Below are 23,276 nucleotides of genomic sequence, written 5' to 3'. Positions count from 1 at the left end.
ACTAGAGTGTTATATTTGAAAAACTTGTAGTTGTACCCCATCTCAAATATTCACCGGCTGATGGATATTAGATAATATATATTATCTCAATCTGTTTCCTCATCTGTAAAATAAATGGAGATAATAAAACCTGACCTACTAGAATTGTGAAGAATAAATGAGTTAATATAAGAAAAGTCCTTCACAAATGTTAAAAGTACTATATAAATGCTACCTACCATTATTATCTACAAAATTTGGTGGTTTATTTAAGAACAGAAAACTAGAGTTAGAAGGAAACTTAGGAATCAGAGTCAAATAGTCTCATTTAGCAGATGAGAAAACTGAGAACCAGAAAGGTGAAGTCTCTTGCTCAAGATTCAAACACAGGTCCTTGGATTCTTTTTTTTTTTTTTTTTAGTTTTTGCAAGGCAAACGGGGTTAAGTGGCTTGCCCAAGGCCACACAGCTAGGTAATTATTAAGTGTCTGAGACCGAATTTGAACCCAGGTACTCCTGACTCTAGGGCCAGTGCTTTATCCACTGCACCACCTAGCCACCCCAAGGTCCTTGGATTCTTGATGTGGTGTTTGAACTATGCTATCTCTTTCCTCTAAAACTCTTTCTAGCCCAAACATGACAACAAGCATATATGTTACTATGTAAAAAGTGGTCCTGGGGCAGCTAGGTGGTGCAGTGGATACAGCCCTGGCCCTGGAGTCAGGAGTACCTGGGTTCAATTCTGGCCTCAGACACTTAATAATTACCTAGCTGTGTGGCCTTGGGCAAGCCACTTAACCCCGTTTGCCTTGCAAAAAACTAAAAAAATAAAATAAAATAAAAAGTGGTCCTTATTTATTTGTGAATAAATAGAAAGGCTGTTGACCAAGTTCAAAGAATTATTTGGAACCATTTAAAATCAGCATATCAGATGCTCTAGTAAGATTAACACAATTGCCTCTAGTAAGATTAACACAGTGATCCAACAACAGGCACTGGTGATACATAGTGGGTTGAGAAATTTATTGTAAAGTCTTTGTAATCCACTCCATCAGCTCTCAGATAACCATTCAAACTTCCATTTGAGGATACATGCATGCTGGTCATGCTCTTTTAAAACAAAGACCAGGTCATGGCTAAATCTACTTTAGCATCTTTTTGTCATATGGATAGTTCCTACTACTTTGCATTTTTTCAGTTTCCTTTTATTGTTATTCCTTCCACATCATGAAGGTTAGGAGCCCTGTGATCTGGAAAATCCCCATAAAACTTTTGGCCCTCCTTTCATGTCAGAGAAGTTTCAATTATTAAGGCATTAAAAAATTAAAATATGTTGATATTATATAAGACTATACATATATTTTATATATTTCTGGGTTTCTAAACTTTTTCTGTGTGATCTGCTGGCCTTCACTTGTCTGCAATTTCCACAAAAGTTCTCAAAAATTTCCACTTAATTTCTTATGCCAACCTGCCATTTAATGAAACTATGATGGGGAATGTCAAGATTTGGAAGAGATAGAACTGTATATCTTAACCTCTCCCATTAGAATGTTCTATCACTTAACATAGTTCCTGGCACATAATAAGTACTTAAACAATGTTTATCTATCTATTTATTTATATGTCTAGACAAGATTATATAATTGGTACTCATCTTTCTAGCACAAACACTGAAATATAAGCTCAAAGTTTAACCCAAGTGCTTAGGCAACTGGATTTAAATTAAATTTTTGGTTCATGAATGGTTAATTTATAAAATCTTTTATATTTCATTTCTATTATTGATCTTTCTACAGTCTCCTCTACTAATAAGTATAGATAGCATAGCCAATAAAAAAAAAAGAAAAATGAATCTTAACTTAATAGTCAAAGGCCTTGAAAGAACTAAGAGTCATTATTTGACAGAACCTGTTTCATTGTTCATTGTATACATTGAATGTGGACAGTAATTACTATGTTTGGCTGTAGAAGCACAGTAATATATATCAACAATATATAAGGTATGAAAAGACTGTGATTTATCTTACTGTGCTAGTATATATCCATCATTACACTATTAATTTTTTAATATAGTTAATGTCAATGTCCTTGGTTTGTTAATAAAATGGAAATTATCTTTTTTAACTAAAATGATTAGTCATTTTTAAGATATAAAATAGCATGTATACCAAGGAATGACATATTAGAGTATAAAAATATTGTTTCCCATAGTTCCCTAACATTTAGCAAAGTAACTAGCACAGAGTAGATGTTTAGTTAATGAATGTTAGTTGACTGACAATGTATCTTTCTAGACTCTTCAGGTAATTCAACTTAAATAGATTTCCCACCCCAATGTAGTCAGAAAGAGCTGAGTTTAAAATCTTCCTTTAGAAACTAGTGGTGTGACTTTGGACAAGTAATTTCCCATCATTATGGGAATATATTTTTTATATATTCATGGATTGATTAATTGATTTCTTCCCTCACCTTTACCCCTTGGGATCACTTCTTTCCTTCAAAGCTTAGTTCAGATTCAGTTTTCTAAAAGAACATTTTCCTGATCCCTGCTATTTTTAATTGTCTCCCTCCAATGCTTTATATATAATTTGATTATAATTATATATGTATACACTGTCTCTCTCATTAGAATTTTAGATTCTTATATTCAGGAATTGTTTCATTTTTGTCTTTGTAAATCCAGAGTTTAGCATCTTATCTGGTTCATATTTGGCACCTAATAAAGGCTCATTGATTGATTGATTTATGGTTTTATGAGACTTTCCTTCAGCTATGGAGAGAACACTGCCATTTGTTTGTTGATGCAGAAAATCAGATTTCAAAAGGTTTAGAAACTAATGGAAGAAGAGATAGTGGAGACAAATAGTATGGATGGTTTTTTTTCTAGGAACTGTTATGAAAAAAAAGAAAAAAATGACTTCCAGGTTTTGCTATACTTGGTAACCAAAAGCTAGTCAGTACATTTATGCAACATCCAAAATGGTCAACTTAAGACATGAGGGTGGAAAAAGTAGGCAGAACCCCATATCACCAAAAACATCCTTATATACATGAAGGTATGATACTGGGCACTCACCACTTCCCCTTTAGACTGAGAGTGAGTGAAGTCAAGCCAAGGGGAGGAATGCCAAAGACCTGAGACTATGTAAAGCAGTAAGAGTGGAACATATCAATTAATACAATATAGGTAGCTACCGTGGATAGCATGAAAGAAATGGAGTCAGGAAGATCTGAGTTTAAATCTTGCTTTAGAAACTAGTGATGTGGGGTGGCTAGGTGGCATAGTGGATAGAGCACTGGCCCTAAATTCTGGGCCAGAGTTCAAATCCGACCTCAGACATTTAATAATTACCTAACTGTGTGGCCTTGGGCAAGCCACTTAACTCCATTGCCTTGTCAAAAAAAGAAAAAGAAACTAATGATGTGACCTTGGGCAAGTAATTTAACCTCTCTTTGTCTGATCTATGACTCATCTGTAAGAAATGGAAATAATTATAGTATTTATTGTGCACAATTTTTGTGAGGATCAATTGAGTTAGGCATAATAAAATGTTTATCATTGCTATTAAATAATATTATTATAATGAATAGATGCATGGGTAGAGAAGATGGCAGAAGAAACATCATTTTGGGCCACAGAGAGAAGTTTTGAGGACTGTGGACACTTACCATCGCAGTGTCCTTTCCAAGGAGGGACACATTGACAATGAGATTGACACTCATATTGCCAGAGCTAGCTCAGTATTTGGAAGGTTCGGAAAGACAGTGTAGGAGAAAAGAGATATTAGACTGACTACCAAACTGAAGATCTACAGACCCGTTATGCTGACCTCTTTGCTAAATGCCTGTGAAACCTGGAAAGTCTACCAGTACCACGTCAGGAAACTGAATCGCTTCCATTTAAATTGTCTTAGGAAGATTCTGAAGATTGCCTGGTGGGAGAAGGCACCAGACACTTAAGGTCCTTTCTCAAGCTAAACTGTCAAGTATTTCAACATTACTATAATGGCCTGGGCATGTTTTTAGAATGCCAGAAGTATGCTTGCCAAAAAAACTATTTTATGGAGAACTCACACAGGGCAAGCGCTTACAAGTAATACCAAGACAACCTGAAGTTGTCATTGAAGAACTTTAGAATTGATTGTTCAGCATGGTAGACACTGACCCAGGACCACCCGATTTGGCATGCCCTCAGCAGTGAGGGGGGCTGTGCTCTATGTGGAAGGCAGAAATGAAGCAGCTCAAACAAAATGTAATATCCATAAGTTTACTGTAAGCACCAGCAGTGTTAATATGGACTTTTTGTACTTGACCTGTGGCAGAGCATTCTGAGCCCATATTGGTCTGATCAGTCATAGTCAGTCACACTGTATTTTGCCTCAAATATTGTAATGTCATTTTGGTCTTCTTCAATAAAGAAAGCCAAGAAACAATTCTCAAATGTATATATGTGTCTCCTTGGAACCCATTCCATACACCTACTCTTTTGAAGATTCAGCTGTAAGGGTTGAGTCAGAAGTCATTAGTTTTCTCATAGCAATAGGATGCCCCCTTCTGTCTTGGTCCCCAGCCCGAATTTTTCATGGAGATATTGATAGCAGAAAAAAGTCACAGTTGATTCAAGACTTGCCTTGGAATAGTGAGAGAAAGTTGAGATCCAACATTTGAACACATACTGACAATCTCACAATTGCCACAAATGCCCTTTCCTTTACCACCAGATAACTTTAATACTTCCAATACAATCTCAAATCTCCAGTTATTCCTCTTGTGTATTTTGTTTGTTTGTTTGTTTGTTTGTTTTTGCATGACAGTGGGGTTAAGTGACCTGCCCAAGGCCACACAGCTAGGTAATTATTAAGTGTCTGAGGCCTGATTTGAATTCAGGTCCTCCTGACTCCAGGGCCAGTGCTCTACCCACTGCGCCACCTAGATGCCCCCCTTTCATGTCTTCAAATCAGTCATGGCCTTAGCAAAGACTCACTTGACCCACTCAAGTTTGTGTTAGTGCGAATGTGTCTAGTGGAGATGGGGGATTCCCAAGGTTTAGATGTTAGAATTTCAGAAGTTTATGAGTAAGCATGAAAAGGTTGACCAATATTAATAGTTAATATTCATATAATGTTCTTAAGATTTGCAAAGTCCTTTATATATGTAGCTGGAGCTTAACTTGACTTTGCTTTCCACATGCCAAGAACATCTAAGATAGGATTATCCTACTTCTACAGGAGCAGATATGCCCAAAGTTATCTTGACATTTATTATAACATTTAGAGACCATACAAAATTATAAACTTAGAAATTAGCCTGTTAGGGGCAGGTAGGTGGTACAGTGAATAGAACACTGATCCTGGAGTCAGGAGGACCTGAGTTCAAATCCAGCCTCTGATACTTGATAATTACCTACCTGTGTGACCTTGAACAAGTCACTTTACCCCATTACCTTGCCAAAAAAAAATTAACCTGCTTAAAAGCTTCTAGATTTATTGAATTTCAAGTCCCACCTGTGGTTGCCTTGGCATTATCAGACCAAATGATTCTGTGGGCCTTATATGGCCTGTATTCCCTACCCCTGATCTAGGAGAAGACCTTTCATTTTCCCCATCTCATGAGTAAGTCTATATACCTGGATTGGACTGTATCTTTAAAGCTACAATACACTTTTTCTGTCCCCCTCCTCCCCCTCCAGAGAAGTGAAGGTCATACTTATCCGTGGTGGCCTTAATGTGTAAAATAGAAGGTATTGCTCCCCTTTAACTTTGTGACCTAGAGAAATGGGACTTAGGCATTTTCTTCCTTTTGTCCTCAGTTCTAGGGATGTTGTTATGGTAGTTGTTACTGTAGTGGTTGTGGTTGGGGTAGTTGATGTGGTCAGTTGTTTCAATTATGTCTGACTCTGGTTTGCAGGTTTTCTTGCCACTGCCTCCTCCAGCTTATTTTATAGATAAGGAAACTGAGGTAAAGTGACATATGCAGATATTATCTGAGGTCAGATTTTTAACTTCCTGATGCCAAATCCTCACTCTATCCTCTGCACCAACTAGCTGCCACCAATGTAGACTCCTCACTCTAGTCAGGAGCTTGTGTCATGGAAATTCTGGAGGAAGATTTCCAGGCTAGAACCCAAGGTGGAACTTTGGACTTGAAACTTGCTATTCTGCAATTCAGGAACCGAGTTAAATTGCAAACCTAATCCTCTTCCCCTCCCAAAACTATAAGGTGATACGGCACCAGTATTATGTTTCCCACGCAACCTAGTCAGCAAGATTTGCTTTAGATTTGAAGTAAATACACTTTTGTAAAAGAAAATTCAACTCTCGAATGGTCAAATGAAATTATGGTGTAGACCCTTTACAATTGAAAGGACAATATCTCCAGTGGCTGGATTTAATGATAAAGGACCTAGACACCCCGCGACCTCGTAAGGGTACTAAAGAACCTTTAGAAAGGGATGAAATGTAACACTATTGGCCTTAGGTATGGGGGGTCAGGTCAGAACACTGAAAGATGAATTATCTCATTTGATTCTCACAGCAAGGGTAAGGGCTATTCATTATTATCTTCATGTTTCAGAAGAGAAGCAGGCTTCTCCTTATTCAGTGACATATAAAACTAATTAGTGTCTGAAGTAAGAGTTGAATGACTTTCTTTATATAGCTATGGTGTTGTGCATGTTGTTTTCCTAGTTCTGCATATTTCATCTACACTAATTCATATAATTCATTCAAGCTTTCTCTCAATTTTTTATATTTTCCATATCTTTTTGCACAGTTATATTCCCTTGTATTCATATGACTTAGTCATTCCCTAATTCAAGCTAGGTCTTAAAACAAATTAAAATGATCCTGCTAACTTTAGTTCAGAATAGTTCTTCTAATAACACAGTAGCACTCATTTAACAAAACAGCTTGCCAACTAGTTTTTAAAATCTAGAGTATTATTACATGTAAAAGTAAATAGGTTTGGCCTTCACTAAGTAGCAAAACTCAACATTTATTGCCTCATTCAAATAATAATAATAACTTAAGCTTGATCAGGGCACTTACTATATTCATACTATATTTATATGAGACACACGTGTTTCCAAGATATTTAGTAGCAACCAACTTGACTGAATGTACCTTTCTTCTTAATAGCAATGCTGCAATAACCAACAAAACAAGCACTATAAAAGCATGCTGGGAATAAATTTGTAGGCACTTTCTACCTTTTAAAACAGAAATAAATCTAATTACTGTATGTGGTTTGACCTGTAATATAAGGAAATAAAAATCTATGGTTTCCAAAACAGTAATAATAGCAAGATGTGTAAGATTGGTCTGTTTCGGCTCTTAAAAACTCAGAGGGGATTGAATTAATTTATCACTCATCAGTTAAGATTAATTCTCCAGGTGTACATGACCTTGTGGAAGGCAATGTGTAGCATAGCCAGATGATATGCTTTGGCCTTCAAATACTTAAATTGAAACTGAGCACAATTACCTACAGAATGCCAGAAGGAAGCCAGAAATAGAGTAAAATTCCTTTTCAAGTTTTATGTGGCTTTTTTAGCTTAATTTATGTTGATCAGATTGTGAATTTTCTTCAAGATTCTTTCTAACCTTTCTGTAATTCTAAGGAAGAAAATGTTAAGATATCATATCTATCTGAATCTTAGTTTAGAGCCTATGTCATTAATATAATCAAAGAATGACATATACTAAAACAGCAGAAAGGACATAAGGGACCTACAAATCCAATTTGGACTTCTGAAAGAAGCCCCTACATGTTACTGTTTAATGAATTAGAATTAGGTAACTTATGGCTACTGGAGGCTGAGGAGACCCATTTCATTTAGAGAACCAGCTGTTAGAAAGGTCGTCCTTATTTCAAATCAAAATATGTTTCTGCAACTTCTGTCCAGTGCTTTTAGGATTGTTCTCTCTAGGCAAAATGAAAGTTTTATCACTTAACCAGCAAAATTTAATCTTCCCTCAAGAACTGGTCTTACCATCTTAGAAAATCCCTCTAACTATGCAAGCCCCCTTTTTCCCCACTGATAAATTCTTTCCGGTGTGGGGGGGTCTCTATTTGGGGCCATGTTTAATTCTTCTAGCTGTGCTTCTGACTCTGGACTTCCCTACCATGCTCCATTTCTCCAGTCCACTCCTGCTTTTCAGTTCCCTTTTATATGTTGTCTTCTCTCTTAGAATAATAATCTCCTTGAAGACTTTGTCCAATGCTTATCACTAAGTATTTAATAAATATATTTTTCCTTTTCCTTTTCAGTCTTTTTTCCACATTATAGCTTTTCAAATGTTTGAAGACAACTCTCTTCAGTATTTTTTTTCAAGACAACATCCCTAATTCCTTCAATCAATCTTCCTATGGAAGGCAGTTTCAACAGTCTGGCATGATATTAATCCTTATCCAGTTTCTCTTTTTTTTCTAGATATGTTTCTATTTATCTACATCTTATCTAAGATAGTGCAGATGTGACATAATTAGGCAATATATAGTAGAATAATCTCCTTTATTCTGGATCCTGATTTTTAATTTAGGCTAGGACAACATTATTTTTAAATTTTCCTTTCTTGTCCCCACCCCCTGAAATTTTTACTAAGATAGGCTTATCATAAATACTAGATAAATTCTTTTTGTTTTGACGTTTTGAAATTTATATTTAAATTTATCTCAGAAATGTATTTAAATATCCATTTTACATAAATACACTTATATGTTTTACAAATTTATATTTTCCTACAATTCACATTTAAAGAATATATTTAAATATGTGTTTATAAAATATACCCTCAATAAGAGCCTCTTTATTGATTTAAGTATGTACATACACATGTATACATTCCAGTTAGCCTAAAATACTTGTTGAGGTGCAGCTAGGTAGAACAGTGGATCAGAGCATCATTCCTGGAGTCAGGAAGACCAGAGTTCAAATTTAGTCTTACATATTGAATAATTACCTAGCTATGTAACCTTGGGCAAGTCAACCCACTGCCTTGCAAAATTTTTTTAAAAAAATAAATATTTGTTGAGCAATTAACTATATGTGTTACTGAAATGATAGTTACTAAAAGAAAAAAGAAAAAAAGATCCATATACTCAAAAAAGGAAATGACAGACATGACCTAACCTCAGCTGGAAGAACAAAGTAATGACCTATAAAAGATATCAAAAGTACAAGACAGGAGCAGTTAGGAGGTGAGTGAATAGAGTACCAACCCTCCAGTCAGGAGGACCTGAGTTCAAATCTGACCTCAGACACTTAATAATTACCTAGTTGTGTGACCTTGGACAAATCATTTAACCCCAGTGCCTTGCAAAAACAAAGAAATAAGAAAAAGTACCAGAGTATTTCTAGGGAAAGCATCATGGAGAAATTCACATCTTGAGAAGGCATAGTCTGCTCTCCATCTTAACTAGTGGGGAAAATATCAAAGCTAATGAGAATGCAGATCCACCAAGGCAACAACATATTCATGAGGCAGCTTTGTGGTGTGGTGGAACCATGAAAATCATTTACTACCATTTCTATAACTTTTCTTAGATCCAAAATAGCATCCCAACTCTTTTTAATTTTTTTTTTATTTTTCCCCCAGTTACATGCAAAAAAAGTTTCAACATTCAGTTCAAAAACCTTGAGTTCCAAATTGTCTCCCTTCTAGGTTAAAAATGTGTAGTCATGTGGGGTGTCTATGTGGCACAGTGGATAGAGCACCTGCCCTGGAGTCAGGAGTACCTAAGTTCAAATCCAGCCTCAGATACTTAATAATTACCTTACTGTGTGGCCTTGAGCAAGCCACTTAACCCCATTGCCTTGCAAAAACCTTTAAAAAAAAGAAAAAAATGTGTAGTCATGAAAACATTACCATAATAGTCTTGTTGTAAAAGTAAATATAGCCCCTCTCAATAAAATTGAAACCTCAAGAAAAATAAAATGAAAGAAAAGCTTCGATCTGTATTCAGACACCATCAGCTCTGTGTCTGAGATGCATAGTATTCTTTATTATAAGTCCTTCAGCATTCTCTTGGTCACAGCATTGCTTGAGGAAAAAGTAAGCCATTCATATTGATCATCCTGCAATATTGCTGTTACTTTGTGGCCAGTATATTTCCCGTTGTATCTGTTCAAGTAAGTTTCCCTACTCTTTAATAATGATTCCATAATTTATGGATGCTACAATTTAGGATGCAGTTAACCTACCTATTCATCTATGAATTTTCCCCTTATGACTTCAATCTACAATGCTATTTCCCTCCTTTTGTACTTAATCTGAACTTGACCATGGATACTTTCTCATAGTTTCAGTATTGGTTCAAATGCCAGTCACCCTCACAGATATAGACTTCACTTTTTAAATTATAGCTCTTTGAAATTAAAGAGATGCTATTATATATGTGTATATATATGAAATGTTATTTATATATGATATATAATAATTGTTATAAAATAATTTTTAAAAACCATATTAAATATATTTACTAAAAAAGGTAGTTGGATGGATATATGAGGAAGAGGTCAGAGAGATTCCAAGTTGCCCTAAACAAGATTAAGAATGGAAAAGTGTGACCTGGGAATTGGTAGACTGCTTATAAAGACAAGCTGGTCTTAGTACAAATTCACAGAACTGAATTGGTTGGAGAGAAAAGAGGAAATATGTATAGAGCAAACTCTTTCAGACATACACAGATGGAGAAAATCCAATCATCACAAAGTAAACTTTATTCAGGTTTTGTACAAATCAGATTTGCAAGGAGGAGTACCACTATGGCCTATATCTGTACCATTATGGTAATTGCTTTGTATGTATGTATGTATGTGTCCTGTCTCTCCAAATACATTTAAAACTCTTTATAGAAAGGAAACATCCTTTATATGGTTTTGCATATCCTATGGAGCTCAACAGTAATTCTCTATGCATCCTTGTTGGTGAACTGGCAGCTTGCTTAATTGACTCTTCTATTTATAAGACTTGGTTATTTTGCCCTTCTTAGCAAAAATATTATAGGTGCTCAAATTTATTAGAATAAAAGACAAAGAAACGACTTTAATAGCATATTGTGTTTTAATCTAAGAAGAAGATTAAATTCAAAGTTTAACAATATGAAAGATTACCAAATAAATTTTGGATCAAACCCTTTCTTTAAACAAAGATGAAACACATTTGTACTTTTAACTGTTGTTCCAATGTTAGCAGTTCTAACTTTTGCACATTTTAAATATATTCATACACATCCTTTTCCATGAGTATTTTATTTGCCATAAAGATTTTTTCCCAACCAGAAGTTCAAGCCTAGACAGCATCACAACTAACTGTTATTCATTACTCGCATGTCATGCCCCAAATATCTTAACTAAGTAAGTTCATGATTTTTGATTAAAATAAAGTTTCCTCCTATGGATGCCAGGGTTGGAGATGCTAAGCAGATGATAGACGTTTCTGCTGCTTACACCATATAAGTATTCAACTCCTGAATCTTTTCTCTCATACTCCCATCAGATACAGAATTCTTAGCTCACCTGCAAATTCTTCCTCCCTTGAGGCATTCCCTGATGATTGAGAGGGGAGGTATGAAAGCCTACCAGAATTCCTTGGCTTCCAAATTCAATGGCTAAAGCACAGTGGACACTGGCTGGCTATTTCTCTGAAGTGTTCATCGTTTATTCAGGTGATAGCTTTACCTTCCAGTGGACCTGGGGGCAGCCGTAGGTAGGAGAGAGTTTTGCCAGGTGTAAGGGGAAAAAGCAAGACAAATGAGCATGTTTAGCCTGCCTTGTCTCTCCGTAATTAGATTTACTGTCCTGAATAAATCTCCCTCTTTACTGCCTTGTCCAGACAGCAGTAGGAACATGCTTTAGGGTTTGGCATGACCAACTCTGAGTGACACTCCAATTCACTCTCTCTCTTAGTTTGCTGCATGACTAATTGGAGCCAAAGGCAAAACTTAAGTAAAAGATTACAATGGAAGGTGCATAGCAAATGTTTAGAAAAATCTATTTTCCTACAAGAACACTAAATCTAGATGTTAGAATCCTGTAGTGGTTTCATAGCTCACTGCATGAGCATGATCTCTGGAAAGCAAAACAAAACACAAACCCTTCTCTATGCTACGAATCCACTTTTAGTAACTGCAGAGCCAGCGGTATTTTACAAACTTTCTTTGGAAACCTAAAAGTCCCAACACTGATTCAAGAATATTTGTGAGTACAGTAGATTTCAAATAAAGCAAAATGTCAGCATAACTATGTTAAATGACTGTACTGGTTAGGAAAAGAGGCATGGTATTAGAACCAAGATAACCTACTACAATAAGATGATATCTACTACATTAATGTTTGCAGAAAAATGCTTTAAAATAAAAAAAAGAGTTCAAATGAAAACTTAATACATCTCCACCAAGTACAGATTTCAAAGGTCAAAAGAAGACACATACATTGTATGTGATTAATTTTTTTGAAACTAGCCATTCCATTTTCACAGATTAAAAGTCTGCTTAAATATCTCATTTCTACAAAGTGAATTTACATTTAAAGTACAAAGTGCAAATACTATGGTTGTTTTTTTTTTAATTGCCTTTTGGTGAGGAAATCTCCCACATGTCGAAGATCTACCTTGCTATGATTCATCCTTGCTTCTTTGGCTGAAAAATAAAAGAGACAAATACTTTAAAAGGTCTGATTTAGTAATGTATAGGAAAAACTCAATATATTGCTTATATTTAAATGAGAATATAACTATTTTTTTCTATTTAAAGATTTTTAAAGATTAATCTTTCATTCATGCCAGTTAATAGAGGAAAAACCCCTGGAGATTCAAGCTGATCTCAAAGTAATGAAAGTTTGATAAAATAATCAGGAAGTACAATAGTAATTAATAGTCCACATTCTATGTAGATATCGAATGTTCCATTTTATAATCCTTGCCTCCTCCTTCATCTCTCAAATAAATTTCAAATCAAAGATATCAACTAACAAGATACTGAATATATTCACATTCTTATTGTATGGGAAAGAAAAATAATCAGTCAAGAAGATAAATATTATTTCAAAGAGGACAGATTATAAAGTTAAGGATATTGATTTCCCTTTAAAAATATCATGCTCCTTTTGAGAAAGATTTTACAAAAATATTAGTTTCAACTAAAGAATGTACTTTTATTAACTTTCCCCCAGAAGCACTCATTTGTATACAGTTAAAATACACACACACACACACACACACACACACACACACACACAGACAATCTTTGTCTTATGGCAAAGGAGAAAAGATCCCACTAGATCAGGAATACTCAGTTATCAGTAGGGACGAAAAGTTCAATTCAGAATACATGTTCATATCCTGCTGAACATAGGTCAGGAGCATTAACTTAACAAAGAAATGACAAGGGTTCCATTCTGAGTCCTACAATCAATCACCTTCTAATTTCACACTGATGGAGTAACCATGAAATCAACTGTTTCTAGGAATAATTTCTGGGCCCCAATTATTATTTTCTGATTTACTTCATCAACCTATATTGAATAGAACACAATGAAATGGAGCAAGAGACACTTTGGAACAAACAATAAAGTGCTTTGAGGACATAGCTACCCTAAATACAGTTCATGGAATCTATTAATGAGCATGTTTCTCAAATAATATGTTGGCTCCCCATTTATCTGACTTGTACAATTTCAGAAAACTGAAATTGGCCAATGGTTTCCTAGAACAGAGGCATCAAACACGTGGCCCACAATACTCCCCCAATGAGGAAATCAGATTACAATGTAATTGAGAAACATTAGCAAAGTTAATAAAAATGCAATAAAATGGGGATATATATTTTAAGTCAAAATATCTGGGGCCCACAGAGGATATTTCTCTGTGGTTTATTGGTCCTATTTCCCTTTGAGTTTGAAAGAACATTTGAAAATCAGTACTGGAAGTGGTTTTATATTCTTTTCAAAATAAAATACCTCCTCACAAAGTCCATTAATCTTTCATTTTGTATATACTAGTAAATGAAGTAATACAAGCAACTGATAAATATATATCTAGAAATAAATCTATATCATATTCAAATGAATATATAGTTTGTAAGCAAGATAATAAAAATGTAAAAGCAAAAACTGAGGAATATTTTGATTGACTATGATCTATTAAAGAAAGAATGGGGAACTTAATTTAAATAATTATATTCAGAGTTATGTTCACTAAGTTTTAAAATAATCTATCTACTTTCCATTTTACAGGAATTTATAATTCTTTGGAAACCATATATGTGTGTGTATACCCACATATATATATATATATATTTATATTTATATCTATCCATATACATATACACACACACACACACATACATTTAAGAATCAAAAGTGATCATCCAAATTTTGCCAGGCTAAAATCATTTTCTTGGGCAGTGTCCATAGTGACTAGAGATCTGGTTTCAGAGTCAGGAAGCCTTTGGTTTAGGGTCTGCCGCTGACATATAATGGCAGTGTCAATCTAGGCAAGTTACTTAATTTGTCAGGGCTCTAGGCAACTCTCTAAGGATATAAATTTCAGAGAAGGGATTGACCTGCATTGATAGAGGGAATTTCCTTATCCTAAGATCCTCCAAACCAAATGAAATCACAGGTCCATTTCTCCAGCCTATTTATCTTTCTGTCTTCATCTTCTCCAGTTTGGCCTTTTATTTCCTAAGGGTGGGGTTCTAGATCTGGTGTTAATGAACATTTAAAGAAACAGATTTTGATATCTACATTTCAATATAACTAGTTTCTTTTCTAAACCCCTGAATTTTTTTTTATTCAGAAACGAAACATTAATCCAAAAAGAGGTTTACAGATTTTACAGGGCTGTCAAAGGAATCCAAGACACACAAATTGATTAAGAGCCCTTTACAATTTTTATCACGTACAATTTGATCTACTTAACAGCATAGTATTTTAACTTTCTTTTAAATCAGAATTATTAAGAAACTGGTAAAGTTAAATTGACAAAACTATCAGATGCCCTTCAGTCTACTGAATGAGTAGAAAGGGGCAACATTTTTAAAGCTACATTTATCTGTGGAAAGCAGATGATATTGCTCTAATCTGATACAAATTTCAATAGAAAGGAAGATGAGAATCTTTTTTTCTTTCTTTTTTTTTCCTGATTAAATGCTATAAGAGAAATGGCAACTTCTTAAAGATATCCATTTTCAGTTTTCCTTAGATGAATCATTTATAATTTTTATTCTTATACCACATAAATGTCATTAATGGATCACCCAGCAAAATTTAATTACAAATTCATGTTTTATAGTAATAATGTCAAAAAAAATTTGAAAAACTTTAAAATGGATTGGCTTACCTAAGAGAACTCCCTCAGCAGAACAATGGGCAGTATTTTGAAATGACTATTCCTGAGTGATTGAGAGTAGTGTAAGTGTGCCCTTAACTGTCATTATCTAATTAAAGCAATTCTTTGAAAGTTTGGGGAGTTCCTGTACCCTTAATTGTTTTCAGGTCAGCCCATTTTTAAAGTGTAAGAGATTTGTGGAGGGATTTTAAAGTTAAAACCATAAACATTTGCTAAACAAAGAAAAACTTATCACACATCTAGCCCTATGAAATGGTTTTAAGCTCCAGCCAAGGTGGAGGAGGTCTTCATTTAAAACCCACAACAAAAGCATAGCTTGCCTTAGGAAATGTGTAGGGAACATCAAACAAAGAAAGAGATAAAGTAAGCAACAAATTGACTAGCTGAAGTGAGGAAGGGAGATTTGCCCAGGTTTTAAGAGAAGAAGAAATGTTTCAACCTGTGTTTATCTTTTGACAAATACTCCTGATTTGAAGTAAAGGGGGGGGAGGGGAAAAAACTCACCACAAACATGCCTATTTATTGAACAGATATGTATTTATACATATATATGGATATAAATACATAGTATATTACATATGCAGGCAATGTACCTACATAGATATGTATGTATATATACACATATATAAATATATACACTTATAAAGATATAATGCATATATGTATATGTATATATGTATTCAGTATAAAGCAGCTAAATAGTGCAGTGAATAGAGTTCCAGACCTGGAGTCAAGAAGATCTGAGTTCAAATCCAGTCTCCAACACTTACTAGCTGTGTGACCCTGGACAAGCCACTTAACTATGTCTGCCTCAGTTTCCTTATCTATAAAATGAGTTGAAGAAAGAAATAGAGGGGCAGCTAGGTGGCACAATGGATAGAGTACTGGCCCTGGAGTCAGGAGTACCTGAGTTCAAATCTGGCCTCAGACACTTCATAATCACCTAGCTGTGTGGCCTTGGTCAAATTACTTAACCCCATTTGCCTTGCAAAAAAAAAAAATTTTTAAAAATTAAAAAAAAAGAAATAGCAAATCACTCCAGTATCTTTCCCAAGAAAATCCCAAATGGGACGAAGAAGACAGAAAAGAGTGAACAACATATATTCAGTATGTGCTGATATAGTCTGACTATGGAATTCTTAATAAAATTCTTGGAAAAACTAACACTTATTATTAGATGACTTAAATGAAAAATGAGTATTCAAAATGTTTATGTCTTGAGCACCTCCAATTAAAAACAATCAACACAGTCTGACTTGGAAAAATTATTTATAGCTGTCTGAGTGGTTCAAAACATATTCTCTATCAAGAACATTAGGAAAAGTATTTTTTAAATTTATTTTTAAAAATTAAAATTAAAATTGGGAACACTCTTAAGAATTTATCAATTCTACAGGGTAATAACAAGCAAGGTACTTTATAACTGAATTTGAAAAATATAGAAAAAAATGCTACCAACACACTTTGGGTAAGATGGTTAAGTCCATGAGGATGAAAGGACATAAGAAACTCTTTTGATTGTTGTGGCAGTATCTTTTTGAAGATGCCATATATTCCAGCACCAGCAGAATTTTCAATTATCCTAAACAATGTGATGAATTACTAGCATGTAATGTCACACTCACCTGCCTGTTTGAGGTGCTTTCAGAGTTGGCTTTTGGAGCTGAAAGAGAAATAAATGTTTCAAATTATATTTTGTTTCACACAGTGGCCCACCTTCAGAGATGTCCATGGAATATAGTCTATACTTGGATTCCACCTCCTCATATCTCACATTCATCTCTTTCCTTCTCACCTATCTTCTACCCTGATGCATCATCATTTCTCACCTGGATTATTCTTCCTTATTTGTCTCCCTGTCACCATTTTTCCCTCCTTTTCAATGTATCCTTCATACAATTATCAAGGTGATATCCTTAAAACACAGATTTGTTCATTTTATAAGCCCCCCCAAACATTCAATGTGTCCATATTGCATTTGAGATAAAACACAAACTCTCTTAATAAGTCTTTAAAACTCTACACAATGTAACTTGGACCTCTTTACTTTTTAAACCTTATTTCACTTCTCTTTACCCTCTTTACCCTCTTCCTGTTTCAGTTAAAAGAGAGTACTGATCACACAAACTGTAACATTTCACACCCAAAATCCAAGCCCTCTAAAGGCTCTAGCTTCCTTTAAAGAACTGTTCAACATGTGCTCATTACACAAAGGCTTTGCTGATGTCCACCATTACTACCACTCATAGTAACTTATTTAGGTGCACATTGTAGCCCTCTTCTCCTCCTACCCCTTCTTTCAGGAGAATGGACCTCCTTAAGGACAGGTACTATTATGTGTTTATACCGGTATCCTCAGAGACTCCAAGATTGGGTTCTTCAATATATTAAATAAAAATTTTATGAGCTCAACTAAATATCCAAGTTGATTGCAGAAACTATTATTAAAATATAATGCAATTTGGTTACAAATGTAAACTCTGTATCAGATATCTTTCTGTTGTGGGGAGAGGGGAAGGCAAGGAGGAAAGGAGAAAAACTGTAAAAACTCAAAACTTTGCCAAAAATAATCGGTATAATAAACAGGCCCATTGTGTAGTTGGAAAAACAAAATGTTTTTATTATTTTTAAAAAATATAATACAATTTCTCTGGTATAAATGTAGAATGATTTTTACTGAAATTCTTAAAGAAATGTCTATTAGGAAATGATTATTTATTAAGACATAATATAAGAGCATGTTCATATACAAATAAGGTTGGCAGCAATCCTCAGATCTTCTATTTTTTAGAATGTTAATTACTCCCAATACATGATCTAAATAACGCCTAATTTTTCAGAAATATAATGATTTCTTTTGATAGCCTATCATCCTCATACTCTGCTCATATTATACAGATACCAATGAACTCTATAGGTTGTCCATTGGTTTTACACTAATCTTGCAACTAGACTGCCTTTTAAAAAAAAAAAAAACCTCATATACTTCTCTGCTATGATGACATTTACAGCATTTCTCCTTTAGCTTCCTGTCTTCTGGTTTCCTATGTGAAAATGTCGCGATGGAGAGGATTTGGTTCCTCTATTTGGTTCCTCCTATAGTTGGTTTTCAATCAAAGAACTTACATTTAGAATACTGACAGCTAAGTCAGTAAAATAATCATTTATTTTCTTACTTTGCTGGTAAGTTTATAGATGGCTTAATTTTTTTTTCCTTTTATTAATAATACCTTAACCTTCTTCAGTGTTTACACAGACTTTGGGGGTCATTTTTTTATCTTCCTTGTTCCAAGATTTGATGTTTTCAAATAATTCATCACCATCAGCAGCAATTTTCATCCCAAAGAAGCTCCTCTCTCAACTGAAGACAGAATTCCTTTCTACATCTGTCTCCTCCATCAAAAAAAGAAGATTATGGCCCTAAAGAGTTGGACCTATCACCCCCTTAGTTGGTTTAGTCCTTTTAGGCTTAAGAGATACCATTAATTCCCTGCTTTTCATAGATTTGGGTTATGTCTTCTTAAAGAGGTAATAGTTTGGGGAAAAAGGGAAGGATATTGATTCTGGTTTAAGATATATTTTCTATTTCTTATCTGTAAAAAGTCTTTCCATGAATATCAACACCAATTCTAATACTGTTCAAAAATAAACCAAACAAACAGATCCTGGAGTGCATTCCTGGACTATTTGTCTTCTTTCTGCCAATTTCATATAAGAAAGGCCCAGATAATAGTCTGGGAAGGAAATGTTTCTGAGGCACCTAGGAAAATGTCACAATAAGAGAAGAAACTATTTAATCCCCATTTTGCTTGATATTTCTTTCCTTACATTTTAAATGACTGGAAGATTAGGGGATCTGCTAAGCTTCAAGTTGGGGACAGGAAGTCCAGAAATGGGGCAATATGCTCAAATTTCCCTGTGTGATTATGACACAGAGAGAAAGGGTCCATAAAATGCTTATAATTTCTTCTCAAGGCAGCTAGGTGGCATGGTGGATAGAGCACTGGACTTGGAGTAAGGAGGAGTTTGAATCTGGTCTCAGACACTTGACTTTTACTAGCTGTGTGACCTTGGACAAGTCACTTAACCCTGATTGCCTCACATCCAGGCCCATCTCTAGTTGTCCTGATTCATATCTGGTCACTGGAGCCAGATGACCCTGGAGGAAAAACTGAGACTGAGGACTTAGAACAGCCCCTTCCCCCTTCAAATCCATTTCATATACTTGTCATCACCTCCCTGGTATGGTCTTCTTTGGAAATGAAAGATAAACATAATTCTTCTCAACAAAGCCCTTCAGGAAACTGGAGGCAAGGCATTTTTTTAATGGAATGAAAATATCTTTCCACCATCTATGATCTGATTTTGGAGGGACAATGTAAATTCTCTTGTCTCAATTTAGTTTATTCCTATTGGGCTTGCAATTAACCCTCTATTCTAGTGGCTAATGATTGTAAGCAACTTGCAAATACTTCTTTCTGTTCCAAAATTTTAAGATGTTTTAGGTCATAGAAGCAATTTTTTAAATCTTAAAAGAAAATTCAAGAAATGTCAAGATTTGATTTATTAATAAAAGACTTTAAAAAGTTAGAAAAGGTTCTTACTATGACGTTTCTTTGTGTTTGCTTTACCTTCTTCTTTTGTAACACCAAGGCAGCCCATTAACTCTTGAACAGAGATGGATTTGTCATTGTTCACGTCACAATATTCAACAAATTTCTTCACGCACTTCTTGGGTTTGGATTTTTTCCGAAGGAATCTCTTAAAGGGCTTGATTTCTTTCTTGCCAATGTCACCACTGGAGTTCTTATCAAGTAACTTGAAATACCAATGGACCACTCTTTCTTCTAGAGTGTGACTGGGATCAGGTTCTGAGAGTCTGAAATGAAAACAAACTATGGAGCTTTCTGGATATTCATTTGTTAATATCACATTGAAAAAGTATTTAGTGATAACTTCCAGCAGTCCTCCACTATGTGCTAGGAGAGATAAAATATATGACCTAACCCCTGCCCTTAGAGAGTTTAAGGTCTAGTTGGGGTGGAATAAATAATCAAAGATAATATTAATTTGAGTTATCTTAAAAGTTAAAGAAGAGTACACAGAACTGAGATTAGATAAGATATCTTTACTACTCCTGGCTATATTTTACCCTCTCCCAAAAAGCCACAGACACAATTTACCATATCCTATGGAGTCAGGTCTTCCTCCTTGGCCTTTCCTTAGAATTGATGTTTGAGTTCTCATATATTTGCTTTAAGGGGAAAAAAGTAACCTTTTTCTAAGGTTTTAGAAAAAGATATTTTTTTAAAATTTTGTCATATGTCAAAAATGTACTCATATTACTCCCAAAATTTCTTAAATGTTCTAAGATAGTGGTGCTTTATTGAAAGTCAGGTGTATAGACCTTTGGTATAGACCAAATTGTAGAAAATACAATCATCCTTATCCTACACTTTATTCAAGAAATTATCCCAATTCAAACGTGAGACACAATAACAAAGAAATAAATTGAATTTCTATGATTCTAGGTCATTTTACACTGAACTCATTAAAGAATCATTCTGATACAAATATTTCTGAAAGAAGTATGTATATGTGTGTTTATATGCATATGTGTATATATATGTATGTATTTAAAGGGAACCTTTAATTTTTGATCAATAATATCTCCTTGGCTCAGAAGGCTTAATCAATGTTAGGAAATGTAAATTCTTTCAGGCAAAATGGATCTTATTAATGATATAAATATACGAAACACAGAATAGAAACTTTTTGAGGATGGGACTTGTTTTTCATTCCTATCTTTTAATTTTCAACTCCTAACATGGAGAAGGACCTAAATAAGTGACTATTGAATTGAATTGGCAGAGTGTGGATTGTTCTCCACTTTTGAATCTTCTTACCTTGTTATTCAGGTTGGGTTGGGAAGTTTCTGGTAGTTTTGATATCCATTTGAATGACTGGATTTGAAACTAAGTTAGGTATGTTAAATTCTTTCAGACATTCTCTAAAGTTAATCACTTTCTTAAAAACTTATAATGAATATTCTAATCTGGCAATTAATTCATTGCTTTCTACATTGGTAGAGGGAGTATTTTAGATTATAATTACTTTTTCAGAAAAAAATATTTTCCCATAATATAAAGCATAAAGCTAAAGTTTTTGGTTCTCATTTTAGTAAAATGAATTGGTTCACCTCAGCTGACAGAAATTTTCTATTGCTTTTGCTTATCTTTTTCTTTTCACGTCTTACTCTTAAATTACCATAAAAGACAGATTTTTAACTGAGGGAGGAATAAACATTCTTGGACCTCATTTTCAGTCCAGCCACATTCCTGAATTCTAGATTTCAAAACCATTTTTTATGTCTCTCTATCTTGTTCTGTAACTTCCCCTTAGAACTAGAGCCTCCTTTCCCTAGAACACCTAACCACCCCTGTACTCTTCATAATCTGAAATATCCCTCTGTAAAATATGCCTGTTCTTTCCTGGTTAGTTTCTCCTGGGGCCTCCATTTTGTGGAGGGAGTTCTAAGGAAAAGATATCTTCATTAGATTGCTAATAGAAGGAAATTTCAAGTGAAACAAAAACTTTCATGCCTTTTTGTCATAAAATTGAAGAATTAGTCAAAATACTAGAGTAAAAAACAATATTACTTAGATATTTAAAAAATTCAATCTAAGAATTATAAATTCAGTATTCTAATTAATAATTACTAAAATTCAACTCAAAGCGACAATCCAAGAGTTCTGGGCAGAAACTACATTTTTGAATAAAACATTAATGTTCCTTTTTAAGGATTTTTCCTATCACAAATTGTATTTTCACTATTTCAGCTTTATTACAAAAAGTACTTGAAAGAATGGGATCAGAATAGATTCTACATATAGGATCAAATCTATGATTTTATTAGTATAGACAATTTACATGTGAGGAAACTCCCTCTAGCAGAAGAGGTCATTACCTTCTATAAAACTTATAGTCTTAGAATTATAATTATGGGTAAGTGCTTAAGATGCCAGGGAAAGATGAAGAGAATTGTGAATGTTGGAATTGGGTGGAGATGTAAATTGCTATTGATTCATTGATTAATGTAAAATTTGAATCCTTATCTCTTTAGGCTTCACCTTCTACCTAATTCCCCAGTCCAGTAAGAGAAAGGGAGTTCACCTTTTTGCCCTCCCTATGAGAGTCAAGACATTAAAAATTTGAGTTTGACTCCTGCTCAGGGCAGCAGTCTTCTCTGATCTGCTGGACCACCCAATACTGCTTGGCTATTCTTCTCTCTCTCTCTCTCTCTCTCTCTCTCTCTCTCTCTCTCTCTCTCTCTCCCTCCCTCCCCATCCCTTCCTATGTGTTGTAACTTCTTTTAATAAATTTTCTTTCCACCCTTGCTTGCCCCAGTCTGAATAATGATTCCTTATAGGCAGATCTGAACTCAAGTAGCCAGCGGCTACATTTAGAGCACTGAAAGATTAAAAATGACTTGTTCAAGATGACATAGCTTATTAGTGAATAGAGGACCTATAGAGAGCATTCTTTTCCTCTAAGTTTCCTCTATTGTGTCCAATCAGGCTGACTCATAAAAACAAATTAGGGAAATAGTGAGATTTGCCTTTTCAAATTGACCACAAAACAACAACAGCAACAAAGTGGAGACTATTTCTAGGGTAAGACCTATTTTGTATTTTGATGTAAAAAACATTTTTTCCCATGAGTATCAGTCTAGCCCAGTTCTAATACTGTTCTACCAGTTTCAGGGACAAGCCTGAAATGTTCATTTCAAATTTCCACCCCAGAATCAAGTACAATTTACCTGCTAGATGAGGAAGAGGGATCAGAAACAGCATGTACCATATCAGTGGACAGGGCATCCAAAACGCTGGTCAGAAATTCATTCTTCTTGGCCCCAGGACAACCTGAAAAATTAAAAATTTATATA

The 23,276-nt window shown here is 34.5% G+C and overlaps 1 protein-coding gene across 5 annotated transcripts in view; it reads right to left on the bottom strand.

Annotated features, from left to right (window-relative positions):
• Window positions 1-10,698: 10,698 nt before the first annotated feature.
• Window positions 10,699-23,276, bottom strand: part of SMOC2 (SPARC related modular calcium binding 2) — a 251,190-nt gene continuing 238,612 nt past the window's right edge. For 2 of the 5 annotated variants that reach the window (XM_074188071.1, XM_074188070.1), the window contains 4 exons: window positions 23,151-23,253; window positions 19,936-20,210; window positions 16,957-16,994; window positions 10,702-12,620 (listed from right to left, as the gene is read on the bottom strand). In XM_074188071.1, the coding sequence (XP_074044172.1) occupies window positions 12,603-12,620; window positions 16,957-16,994; window positions 19,936-20,210; window positions 23,151-23,253 (434 nt within the window). In that variant the 3' untranslated portion in view covers window positions 10,702-12,602. Of the gene's footprint in view, window positions 12,621-16,956; window positions 16,995-19,935; window positions 20,211-23,150; window positions 23,254-23,276 lie in introns of all 5 variants that reach the window. The other 3 variants (XM_074188072.1, XM_074188074.1, XM_074188073.1) reach the window with 3 other exon arrangements.

The sequence above is a fragment of the Macrotis lagotis genome, chromosome 5 (assembly GCF_037893015.1).
Source record: "Macrotis lagotis isolate mMagLag1 chromosome 5, bilby.v1.9.chrom.fasta, whole genome shotgun sequence".
NCBI lineage: Eukaryota > Metazoa > Chordata > Mammalia > Peramelemorphia > Peramelidae > Macrotis > Macrotis lagotis.
The sequence above is the reverse complement of the archived record's forward strand: the minus strand, read 5'-3'. Positions and strand labels throughout refer to the sequence as shown.